This window comes from Cyprinodon tularosa, unplaced genomic scaffold (genome assembly GCF_016077235.1).
Source record: "Cyprinodon tularosa strain WSP-4 unplaced genomic scaffold, ASM1607723v1 ctg277, whole genome shotgun sequence".
Taxonomy (NCBI): domain Eukaryota; kingdom Metazoa; phylum Chordata; class Actinopteri; order Cyprinodontiformes; family Cyprinodontidae; genus Cyprinodon; species Cyprinodon tularosa.
In genome coordinates, this window is record NW_024038982.1 from 337,970 (window position 1) to 350,226 (window position 12,257).

Consider the following 12,257-nt stretch of genomic DNA (forward strand, 5'->3'; position numbering starts at 1 on the left):
GGAAGGAAGGAAGGAAGGCAGGCAGGCAGGCAGGCAGGCAGCTAGGCAGGCAGGCAGGCAGGCAGGCAGGCAGGCAGGCAGGAAGGAAGGAAGGAAGGAAGGAAGGAAGGAAGGAAGGAAGGAAGGAAGGAAGGAAGGAAGGAAGGAAGGAAGGAAGGAAGGAAGGAAGGAAGGAAGGAAGGAAGGAAGGAAGGCAGGCAGGCAGGCAGGCAGGCAGGCAGGCAGGCAGGCAGGCAGGCAGGCCTGAAGATCAGAGATCCGAGGAGGTACAGAAGGGAAACCCAGGACGGTTTCAGGAAGCAGTTTCAGGATCGTCAACAGGCAGAATCATTCGGGAGTCCGAAGACAGGTCAGGCAAATAGATCAGAACAGGAACAGGCAGACTCGGAGGTCCAGAACGGGTCAGGATCAGAAAATCAGGAAACACGATGACTCGCTAGAAGACTCACCAATGGCTCGAATAATCTGGCACATTGATGACTAGAAGCAGGCAGGTTGAATAGAGACTGGAGCAGGCGAAACAGAAAAGCAAAAATTACAAACTGGGTGGAACAAGGCAGGTGAATGGAATGAACAATCAAGCCAGTCATCAGCACCAAGATCATTACATAAAAGCTATTATAAAGCAGAATAGTGATTATTTCTTAGTGGTTGGAGCCTATTCAAAGTTAGGTTGCTGTTTTGGCTAAATTATGAGACACCATGTATTTGCCATAATTTTAACATATCAAAATATAAGATTTATTCATTTAGCAAATGAATAAAACTGAAAATGTAAAAGATGTTTTCCACTACATGTGCTTTGATTGCCTCCTTTTTGCCTGCACTGTGAAATAATAGCTTTATATCCCTCTATGATGCTTTGAGTTCATGGTTCTCGAATTATGGTATAGGGTACACCAATGCTGGCATTACCAGAGATGGATACTTCCCACAAAGCTATAAAAAGAGATGTGTACATACTTCAAGAACATTTTACAACATCTTTGTGCTTTGTTTTGTTTACCTATCATTCAGATCTGAATCCTGGCAATGACCTCTACCGACTTCACCAGAGATACCCAATCATGTACTTGTTTAAAAAAAAAAAAAGGCTACTGAAGTACTGAGAGAGTATTGGTTACATTTGATTTAGTATTTTAAAATGATAGTGCCATGAACTCAACAATGGCGCATCATTACGGCAGTTCCTGATACACTACACGTAACTTTGAGTCCCAGCCTGAAGTCCTGTGCTGCTTGTCTTTCTCCTCCTTCTTCACCCCATTTTCTGTCAGTCCACTTTAAAAATCAAAGGTCAGCAGAGCCACAGAAAAAATAAAGTAAAAATATCAGACAGACAATGTTTAAACTACTGTGCAAAGTCTGGTATTTTAAAGAATGAAAAAACAAAAGCAGTTAGCTGGTGAAGATTCTCGGTCATCCAGGTCATAGTCATTCCAAAATAAGAATATTGAAGACAATCTACTGGACTTTGTTTCCAAGTTTGAAGATGTTTAGCTTGGTTGAACAGGTATGGGGCATTGCAGGCTAACAAAAGAAGCCTAATGACCCCCATCCCAAAGGGACGAAGCCCTTTGTCTTTTTTAATTTGCATGTTTAAAAAAAAACAAACAAACAAAAAAAAAAAACAAGGCTTTGTTGAGCTATTGTATAAAACCTCAAATGCTATTCCTGACATTTTGAATTGAAAAGGCTTCCTGGATGGGAAGCAAAATGTCTAAAAATTTGGAAATAAAGTCCAATAGATTGTTTTTAATTTTTTTTTTTTTTTGAACAAAAGCAGTTAAACAATTACACAACAACAAATTCAAAAAGAAGAAACAGCTGAGGAAAACCTTTGTGCAACGTAAAACTTATGAAGCCAATACTTACAATAGGTAATGTATAGATGTCAGAACAGGATAAGGTACTTCCAGGAAAGTATAGATTAGCCTATCGCGTTTACTGTATCTTCACTGGATCTCCAAATGAAACACCCCAAAAATTTAACTCAAGAGTAACCATAATAGTTACTACCATCTATGAACTTCGTCATGTTGGAAGTTGGAGATTGAGGGGAATTTGCCAAACCATGTGCTCAATGATATATCTTTTTTCAATTTTATACTTTTAAGCACCATAAAAAAAAATGGAGTACTCTGTAAAAAAAAATTAAAAAATACAATGTGTTAGAAATGCAAATTATGTTGTTAACTTCTTGAATGCAAAGAAGCCTGTAGATAGAATTGTTGAGAAACATGCAGAAACTCCACATGGTATCCTAACTTTACGAGAGCTTTTTGTAAATTTGTCCAAAGCAATGGCCTCTTTGCAAAAAAAAATAATATATGATGAAACAGGATTCTTTAAACAAACACACAATTCAGATTAATGACATTTTTTTTTTCTGTTTTGTTTCCTGTTTTTAAGACATTAAAAATGCAAATGTCCCAAACTGTTTGTAATAAGGTTTTATATGTCCAGAAGCATTCTAGTACTTAAAAGCTAAATATTTGAGATTTACTCATTATAGAAACCACTGTTGACAATGATTCCACATACATAACATTTAACATCTGAGTGAAAGTTTGTTCTAATCATTTTATAGTTTTGATTAGGCGTCAGAGTTTATTAAACCTATTTAGAGTGATGAGGACAACAGAGAGGATCATCGGGGCTCCTCTTCCCTCCATTAAGCACACGTCATCCCAGTGCTGCCTGTCCCGAGCCTGTAACAGCGACCCCTCACACCCCCAGCATGGACTGTCCTCAGGGAAGAGGCTTCACAGCATCCGCTGCAGGTCCAACAGTTTCTGCAACAGCTTTTTCCACTCTAACATCAGACTGTTGAACCATTAAACTCTAAACTGGACTCTGCATTACATTTGCAACATTATTTTGCACTCCCAACATGCTGAACATTTATAATCCTTCTAAATAGGAAACAACTCACAAATGTTCTACTGCATTTTACAGCATATTTATTTTGCATTGCACCGAATCTTTCCATATTAATGCCTTTTGCACCATTATTTTTAAACTGGTTTCTTTTCTCCTACACTGTTTACATATTGATCACTGCTACACTTTATAAGTGGTAATGTTCATTTCACTGTTCTAAACTGTTCATTTCATTGTTGTGAACTGTATGCAACAGAATTTAATTTTATATACACCCTGTTCATACAAAATGACAATAAAGTTTGTCTAAGTGTTTATTTCTATTGAGTCAATCCAAAAATAATGTTGCTGTAACACATTTTACAAAAATGTTTTTTTTTTGTGTAAAAAGTATCTACGTTATGCACCAATCCTTTTATCAAGTCTGCATATGTTAATAGCTAAAATTAAAAATCTCATTTAGCAGAAAAAAAATTAAAAAAAACTTCAGCAAAACCTTTTTACCTCACCAGCAATCTACAGCAATCAGCTGTGGCTTTAGCAGGAGAAAACAAACACAAAGCACTAAACCACAGCTACTTTCCACTTTCAAGATAAACTAATAACCCTCTCCTTTATGCTCTACATTTTACTGCTTGTCCTCTTATTACTGTTTCTTGACTATCCTCAATTTAGTGATTTATTATTACACCTATTTGGAGCTATGTTCTAAATTCTGATGCAACACAAAGAAAATATTAATTTGCTGCTTTGTTCCCTGTAAAAACTGGACCATGGATGGTTTTTATTGGCAAACTGGAAGTTAATCTTTTTGAGCCTTCGGGAAAGTACATTTCTGCAGCTTAATAAAGAGCTGCCTTAGCTGCCAATATAAAAAGGATTTATGGCTATGATGTGAATCAGATGGGAACTTGTCAAAGTTCCAGGTTCATCTGAAAGTATTTTCCTGTACTGGAAGAACTTATCCACCCTAAAAGATCAGCATGTGTTCAAGCTCGAAACGACAGAAAGATGCAGTTAGAGTTGCAAACGTAAATAGAACAATCAAGAAAGCAGGTATTATTGTCAAATGTTATTTTTAATATTTCATTCAAACCAGTAAAAATATCGGTAGTCTTAAACAAGTCATTGGTCTGTTGGTGAGCTCTTCACTTCTTGCCCTTCTTGTCGTGGTACAAAGCATAATGCTTTTCACAGGCGATTGTCAGTCCAGCGACGAAAGGAACAAATTCTTCAAAGTCCAGCTCATCGTCCTTGTTCTGGTCTAAGTCTTTAATGATGCGTTCCACAGTGTCAGGGTTTTTCTGGGTCTGAAAAAAACAGGAGAGGAGCAAGAAACGACATGCAGCCACTGATTCATGATGACAGGGCTGAGTGATGGGAGACAAAAGATCCTTACCTTTAGGAAGTTGGGCAACTCGGCCTCCATAAGTTTCTTAAGTTCCTTCTTACTCAGGGTGGTCTTATTGCCTCCTTCCTTGGCGTAATGGTGGAACACCGTAATCATAGACTCCATGGATTTCTCCAACTCAGTCATGGCTGCAGCACAGAGATCTGAAAGGAGGGGGGAAAAAGGGGGAGGGGTGGGTGGAATTTCAGTTTTCTGAACTTATATGAGAGTGAAAATCCAGCTGGAAAGAAAATGAATTAAACCCGCTGGAGTAACTTTAAACCTAACATAGCATGTCTTTAAAACTACATTCTGAATTAAAAGGGAGGTTGTAATCGCTCAGCAGGATCTAGTGTTTTCTCTTAAACCAACAAATGCTTCAGTGAGGATGTGGGTGTTGGTTCCACTGGCACTGAAAGCAAATTCTTTAGGGCCGACATAATTTCTGGCCAAAAAGAAAAACTTCAACTTTGTTACCGTTCTTTAAACTTTTCTTCCTCTTTCATTATTTCACATTCTTTCAAAAGAAACAATAAAAACAGATCTTAATCATAGAAGAAAGATCAAAACCTGAGAATGCTGATTTTTTGAGAGCAGGTACTAGATACTGAACACCCTAAGGGATGTACCAAAAGAGACTAAAACCAGGAAAAAAGACAGTGATCCAGACCTTTATGTGTGGAAATAATTATTAGAACCTTACCAGAGCAGGATGGAGCAGACACGTTGCAGTGCAGAGTGTTTGAGGTTACTGATAGTTTAAACAAGGATTTACAGTCATCCAGGAAACACCCAACATGATGAGGAGGGAGTTGGAGGGGATACGGGAGGCAGGGAGTGGAAAAATTTTAGGAAGTACCATCCCTGTTCAAGTTTTTCCACCCAAATGTAACAGCAGAAAAACAAAGTCCATAATACAACTGTTTAACTAAATCTGTTTTCATAAAGAAAATAAGGGACGGTGTCTCTTTAAAACAGCCTCATCATCATTTCTCAAGGTGAAATAAAACATGATAACCTACAGAAAAATATACACACCTTTTTGAGGTAAATGATTTTAGATCATAATCCTCTTTGTTTTTAGGTTTAAAAGGAGTTCAAGTAAGCTCCATTTTATTTTTATTTTTTGCCAAGAAAAATTTGAAAAGTGTGGAATTTCTTTGCTTTTTCACACTTTATGGTGGTAGATTATATAAAAAACTGTGGAACAATCCTACATTTTTTTTCTTAGTTCTTTTTTTTAGGTTTTTACAGCACTTGTGGCTTGTTTTTTGTACAGTGGACTGACAGGAAAGTGGGTTTGAGAGAGATGGGGGAGACACAAGCGGCAAAGGATCACAAATCGGTTTTGAACACGGGTTGGCCACATCGTGGACTACGGCCTCTGTACATGGGTCGTGCTCGCTAACCAATGCTCCATCGTAGCATGCCTATTTCACAAACAAATTTCAGGTTGCAGATAGTTAACAAAGACAACACAAACACGTTTTGAGTATTTTCCTTAATGTGCTCCAGGTTGGGGCTTTTATGCCACTTTAGGTGATAAGATGGAAAATGGAGCTCCTGTAAACAACAAGCATGTTAAAGAAAGACCTGACGTGTTCAGCAAGGTGATAAAAATCAATTATATGGCTAACAAACAAAAATATGTATAGAAGAAAACCAACAGTGCACACCAGCTTGAACACACGGTCACTACACTGTGAAAGACAGTGGTGGCATCATCATCATCGGAAGTGATTCCTTGACAGTAAAATGGGTCAATCTGGACACAGTGCTGAGTAGTAAATAACTTGCTCCCATGAAAAGAACCTGAAGGGAAGTTCCGAGGCACAGCCGCTATCAGGGGGACCTCACTTCCATATTCAAGGGATGGATGTCTTCGAATGTAGCTTTAGGTTTCTAAAGCTACATCCTAAGACATCCATCCATCCACCTTCTCCTGCTTACTCTTTCAGGGTTGTGGGTCACTTAGGATCATTTGACTTAGTAATACTATCTATATATATTTTTTGTAACTGCCGAGACATATTGTTTTTTAGCTTTTCTGAAATTAAAAAGTTCACGTTTCTTCAGAATCTCATAGAATCAATTATGTGTTTCTCTCCACAAGCTTCTCCAAACTGTTTGCTGGAATTCTAGCATATTTCTGCTGATGGAACTTTAGCCCACTTCATACAAACCTTTTCATTCTGCCCAAAGGATAATTATGGAAACGGAAGCATGGTTTTGTTAAAGGTCACTCTAAAACATTGACTTTAATGACCAAAAGCAAAATATGTAATTTCTTTACCCAATCTGATAGAATGAATAGCAGCATTGACATTTGAAAGACCCAGTTGAGCTTAACCTTTGTCCCTTGCTAAAACCTGGAGATAATAAATTCATTACTGAGGAATTGCAATCATTTATTTCTGTTTATTTTATTAACCCTGCAACCCACATATAGAAAATCAATGTCCCAATGTTTAAAATTAAAGCAAAAGTACAATCTATATCTTGTTAACCTAGGTTAAGCACTTTTGACACCTTATAAAGTTCAAGAATGGCTTTAATTATACAACAGCTGAAGCTCATTTCCAACAAATGTCAATGTATGATAGCATTTCAAAGCTCCAGCAGCAGTCCATTCCTTCGGCACTCAAACTCATACTGTATTTGGATTTACAAATCTTTTTCATATTTGTAAATACTAATATTTATACAATTTTATACACTTTTAAAAGGAATATTGGCTTTTCTATTCACTGCAATCATCAAAACCAAATAATCAAAATATGTTTCATGTTTAATAAATAGATATTTCACTTATTAACTTACATGCAAGACTTTCATTTTGCTATGAGGAAAATAACCAACACATTCCTTCAAATCCCTCCTTGCTAGACTAACACATTCCTAACTGAATAGTCTTGTTCAAACATTTCTGAGGCATGTGGCCTTTATCTACCATTGGTAGAGGCAGAAGATGCCTGCAGAGAGGGAGTCTTACATGTACTAAAGTTTGCACATTGACCTGCTGAGCCTCCTGAACGCCCAACCCAAACTCTACCCAAATACTAGAAATGCTCAGAGAGAAAGTCAACACTTTGGAAGTTTTTCACAATGTTTAATTACAAAATATGAGAGAAAAAAGCAGCTTTATGTGCTGCTAAATGAAGAGAAAATGTGACAGGATGTAAGAATCTCTTTTCAGCCACCAGTGCTTGGAAAACCGAGATGAATGGAATGTAGGGATCTGTTTGAAGATTTATTATAAGGCCTTTCCTTTGACCTTTAGTATTTATTCATTTTGTTTGAAAACTTGCACCAATGGAGTTTTGACTGTTTTACTGGGAACTTTCTTTAGGTTGATCAGTTCTTTCTTTTGCCTTTGCTGGTAGCCTTGGCAGGTGTTACAACCGGAACAGCTGCTTGGTAGAGGGCGGCAGATATCTTGTTGATGTAATACAAGGCAAACAGGGAGAAGATCAGGCTGAGAGGAGAAACAAAGTATTAGGAGGCAATTAGTAAAAAACAAAAAAGGTAATATGAAGACGCACTGTTGTGCAGAAGAGCCACTTACCAGGTGGTGACACAGACACGATGCACCAGACCAGAGGCAAACAGGGAGAGAAACAGGCACAGCAGGACTGAAAGCAAAAGCAAAGAGTATGTTTAATGTAATCATCACATAAACCCTCTTTTATACGTAATTATGCATGCGAAGATAGTGAAAAAAAAAAAAATCACAATTTAAATTTATTTAAATAATTGAAATATAAATCCAGCTGAAAGGGAAAACATGACATTTTAACTCTGTCATCACTTACTCTCAGGAAAGATCTTGGCCTGAAATCCTTTTCCAAACATCAGGTTTTCTAGATTGTTGAATGCCTAGAAAGGAAGTTAAGGCGCAAAACTTCACATAATTGGTGCACTTATATGACCCTGACAAGCACATCAATTTTATGACAACCAGAAGTTTCCAAAATAATTTCCACGTAATTTAAACTTGGGTGAAACTCTTTCATACTTTGTTTCATCCAAAGGATACAGTGAGGGAGCAGATAAAAAGAACCGAGCCCAGGAACCCTCCGAGGATGGTGAGCCACTCTGTGGATCCCAGCTGTTTGCTGAACATCTGCATCCCCGCAAAAACCAGCAATGAAAGCAGACTGGAAAGCACCAGAGAAGTGCCTGTGTTCACCGCTTTAAAGGAAAGGAAACAGATTAGGAAAGAATAGAACTCATAATCATTGAGTTTAAAGAAAAAATGTTGGAGGAGCAGAGGTTATTGCTTTTCTCTGTCGGCAGAAAAACAGCTGTTGACTGCAGCACCTTCCACTTAAGAGTCTTTGGTGAATTTTACAGAAAGCTTCCAGTTTCCAGCTTATAGCTGGCATCTCGGGCCAGATTTGTATTTGTTTCACTTGACCTATATACAAATGACCAAATATCATTAGACAACTATAGTTAGTTGAGTTATGTTAACTAGTTATCAAACCTACTCCATTTAACAGCATTATTTAATAAACCAATATGAGCTGGTGCTGTGATGCTAAAATAGCTAAAACATCACATACATTTCCAACTATACAGTCAGTTCAACTTTGAGTAACTTATATTAACAAGCCAGAATTTGTTTGAGTTTATATGACAGGTGTCTCCTAGATGATGATTAAATGATATAAAAGATGTTTTACTTAGAAATACATATTTCTTGGTTTTTATTTACATTTGAACCAAAATTGGTCTGTCCAAAAACGCTCATACACCTTTCAAAGATTAATAGAAAAAAGAAAAATAAAAAATAGAAAAGCTGCTGCCCAGCTTTTTGCACATCTGTACTAGTTTTTCCTGGTTGTTTCTCTTGGAGCTCCAACTCTTTTAGAGCAGAAGGTCTCCATGCCATCACCCTGATCTTTGGTTCCCTTCACACATTCTAAATTGAATTCAAGTCACTACTCTTGCTTGGATGCTGAAAAACCCTCAATGTTTTCTGTCACCTCTCAACCAATTTTGCTACACGTTTTGGTTCGTTGCTGTCCTGAAATATCCACCGGCGCCAAGGCATTGCTCTTTTTCTGTTGGACCATTTATTGTGATAGAATGCTGAAAAACATCCCTGAAAGATGGGTTCCAAGCACCATGATTGATAGTGGGTGTGGTTATTTTTTGGGTTGACGGCTTTTCTTTTATATGTCAAAGGATTGTGGAGGACCAAGAGAGTCAAAAACAGCAATTTGAAATATAACATTGAAGTCATACAATTAAAAGTCCAATTCGAAAAGTGTTTTCAAATTAAATATTTTAAATTGACTTGAAATTTAAAATGTGTAAATTCTATAATATGTCGACATTTTACGTTTTTACTCTTGTATTATCAAATCCTATTTGCAGTAGCATTTTCTTTTTACTGCAGCCCCTCCATTTACATTTTCCATGAAAACCAATCATAAGCAGATGTAGCCTGACACGTTTCTTCTTCTTCAATGGCGGTTGGCAGCAACTTAATGATGTATATTACCGCCATCTACTGGAATGGAGTGTGGATCGGGATGCTATATATATATAAATTCTCCCACAAAACAAAAAAAGCCTGACACACTTGGTTCACAAGGTTAGTAAAATAAGAAAAATAAATGAATACGTGCAAAAAGTATTTAAAAATGCAAGGTGAAAAATCAAAAAGGAATAAGGAATTACCTTTTTAAATGTGTGATTAGGAAAGGTATTTAGAACCAGATTTATGATCTGTGTTTTATATCTCCATTTCGAAATATTATTATAAAATCCATTTTCAAATAGCAATATTTACTAATGGATTACTAATAAGGGAAGACGGGGATGGATATTTTATCAGTGTATCGCCCGAAAAACCAAAGTTTAATTTTAATTTGAAAGCTCTTCTTTAGGCCACGTCACTGTTCTCACATAGAGGTTTCCGACGTTTAAACCAAATCATGAACATCAGCAGCAAACTCGATCATTTTAACAACTCTGTGTATAGTGACAGTTCACACAGCAAATATACTCTATTTCTTCTACAAAAGCATACTTTAATTTAATCAAATGAATCATTTCCGCTTTTACAATAGCTACTCACGTTAGCTCAATAAAAGCATTGGCTACCTTTACAGTGGGACCATATATTCTAAGAAAACCTAATAATCTAACACATGTATGAAACCGCTTTGCAGATAAGACTCAAAAATACATACCCATGATTTGAAGCTTATTATAAACTTTTATGCTGAAAGAGGAGTAATTTGAAGTGCCCTCGCAAAGCCAGATAATTTAGCCGGAACCAAAAATGACCCGGAATGAAAAAATCTGAGGGACCGATGGGCGGAGCCAAACCATAACTTCTTCGGCCGTTTTTATGGCGGATCGCAAGCAACTTTAAGGTTCATACCGCCACCTACTGTACATGAGTGCGTAGCAACATTACATCAAAAAATTCTATTTTTACATTTTTTATTCTGTAGATAAATAAATAATTCGTTCCTTAATCTGTGAATATCCTTCATATTTCCTTAATTTCCCGATATTCCTTTAAGACTCCATTCCTTTCAACCATCCTTCTCAATTTATCCCTTTCATGTTCATAAGTTTTACAGTTCATCAATACATGTTCTACGTTCTTTCTTTCCACACCCTTCACATTTATCTCTATTCTTTCTCCCTGTTCAATATAAATTGTCATTTAAATAGGTATGACCCACTCTTAATCTGATTATTATTACTTCTTCCCTTGTGTTTCTCTCATTAATAATTCTATTTAATACTGATTTTTGTACCTTATGTAATCATCTTCCTTTCTTATCTTGGTTTCATCTCTTTTACCATTTTTCTATTTCTTTACTCTTAATAAGTGATTTACATTACCCTTTCCTTTTTCCCAAAAGGAATTGTAATTGTTATTGTTTCCTGTAAAGCTCTTTTTGCTAATATATCTGCCTTTTCATTGCCTTTTACACCTTCATGTGCTGGAACCCAAAATAATCAAATATCAATGCCACCCCTATATAATCTAAATAGACTGTGCTGGATTTCTAAAACTATATCTTTTCTATAATTTCCTTCTCCCTGAATACTTTCTAAAACTGCTTTGGATTCTGTCCACGCCACCATCCTGTCTGGTCTAACCTCCTCTACCCATTGTAAGCTTATTATTACTCGATCATAACTGCAACATCTCAACGATTTTATGTTGGCCAAACAGATTATTATGGCTAAACTTTACTCCGTTTTTATTGCTTAGCCTTAATGTCACACTAGACAGATAATAGTTGTTAAAAGAAGGTTGATGAGGCTGAAAACTTCCTGCAACTATCCACTGTAAGATAGAAGGAAGCGTATAGAAGTTGAACGTAATTTCTTGACCTACAAGAGATCGTGTATTATGCATCCACAGTCGTAACTTTCTGAAGGACTGTGTGGACATGTCCCCACCAATTATTTTAGCTTTTTTCCCCTCTCCGCTTATGTACTTTAGCCAAAGGTAACAGAGTTGGGTGCAGCTGTGTTCAGAGTATTTTGAGTCAGTTACAGGTTGAAATTAACCCATGTTTTCTTATTGTACAAACAGAATCAGACTGTAGATCTTATACATATCTTGAAAATTTGTTTCTGGCATTATTATATTAGTAAATAGGTTCAAAAATCTTTTTTAAATAGAGCTCACAGAGAAGTTGGGAGAGCTGCAGATTTAAAGGTGAAACAGATTTACTGGGATCTGAAACATGCAATAAAATATATCTCCAAGTTTACCAGAAAGTTTACAAAAAAAAAAAAAAAATGATATATTTAAAATGCAGCATGTCCATATTTTTTTGGATGGATGGAATTGAAAATGTACTTCTAGGGAAGCATGATTTATCGATTTTGGCATCGGAATCAGCTGTTATTTATTTTTTTTTAATATACATTAATGTCTTTGGGCCCTATATATGTAATGCATTAAAAGGCATCTCTCTATCTATCTATAAATAAATATCTG

At 36.5% G+C, this 12,257-nt stretch overlaps 2 protein-coding genes across 2 annotated transcripts; both read right to left on the bottom strand.

Moving 5' to 3' along the window:
- Positions 1-3,942: 3,942 nt before the first annotated feature.
- LOC119786696 (protein S100-A1-like) lies at positions 3,943-5,128 on the bottom strand. Its single transcript, XM_038290174.1, has 3 exons — positions 4,977-5,128; positions 4,283-4,437; positions 3,943-4,193 (listed from the first exon to the last, which is right to left on the bottom strand). Exons 2-3 carry the CDS (start codon positions 4,418-4,420, stop codon positions 4,032-4,034), a joined length of 300 nt encoding a protein of 99 aa, XP_038146102.1. The 5' UTR covers positions 4,421-4,437; positions 4,977-5,128; the 3' UTR covers positions 3,943-4,031.
- Positions 5,129-7,361: 2,233 nt separating this feature from the next.
- krtcap2 (keratinocyte associated protein 2) lies at positions 7,362-10,621 on the bottom strand. Its single transcript, XM_038290167.1, has 5 exons — positions 10,477-10,621; positions 8,310-8,464; positions 8,086-8,149; positions 7,839-7,905; positions 7,362-7,748 (listed from the first exon to the last, which is right to left on the bottom strand). The coding sequence occupies exons 1-5, from the start codon at positions 10,478-10,480 to the stop codon at positions 7,628-7,630; spliced, it is 411 nt and encodes a 136-aa protein (XP_038146095.1). The 5' UTR covers positions 10,481-10,621; the 3' UTR covers positions 7,362-7,627.
- Positions 10,622-12,257: the final 1,636 nt, after the last annotated feature.

What these genes read in the sequence shown, in the direction of transcription:
- LOC119786696 (XM_038290174.1), bottom strand. Translation starts at nt 4,420, where the DNA reads ATGACTGAGTTGGAGAAATCCATGGAGTCTATGATTACGGTGTTCCAC. An exon ending in AGTTGCCCAACTTCCTAAAG is followed by an intron (nt 4,194 to 4,282) that starts GTAAGGATCTTT and finishes TGTTTTTTTCAG; the next exon opens with ACCCAGAAAAACCCTGACAC.
- krtcap2 (XM_038290167.1), bottom strand. An exon ending in TTTTTATCTGCTCCCTCACT is followed by an intron (nt 8,150 to 8,309) that starts GTATCCTTTGGA and finishes CTTCCTTTCTAG; the next exon opens with GCATTCAACAATCTAGAAAA. An exon ending in CGTGTCTGTGTCACCACCTG is followed by an intron (nt 7,749 to 7,838) that starts GTAAGTGGCTCT and finishes TTCTCCTCTCAG; the next exon opens with CCTGATCTTCTCCCTGTTTG.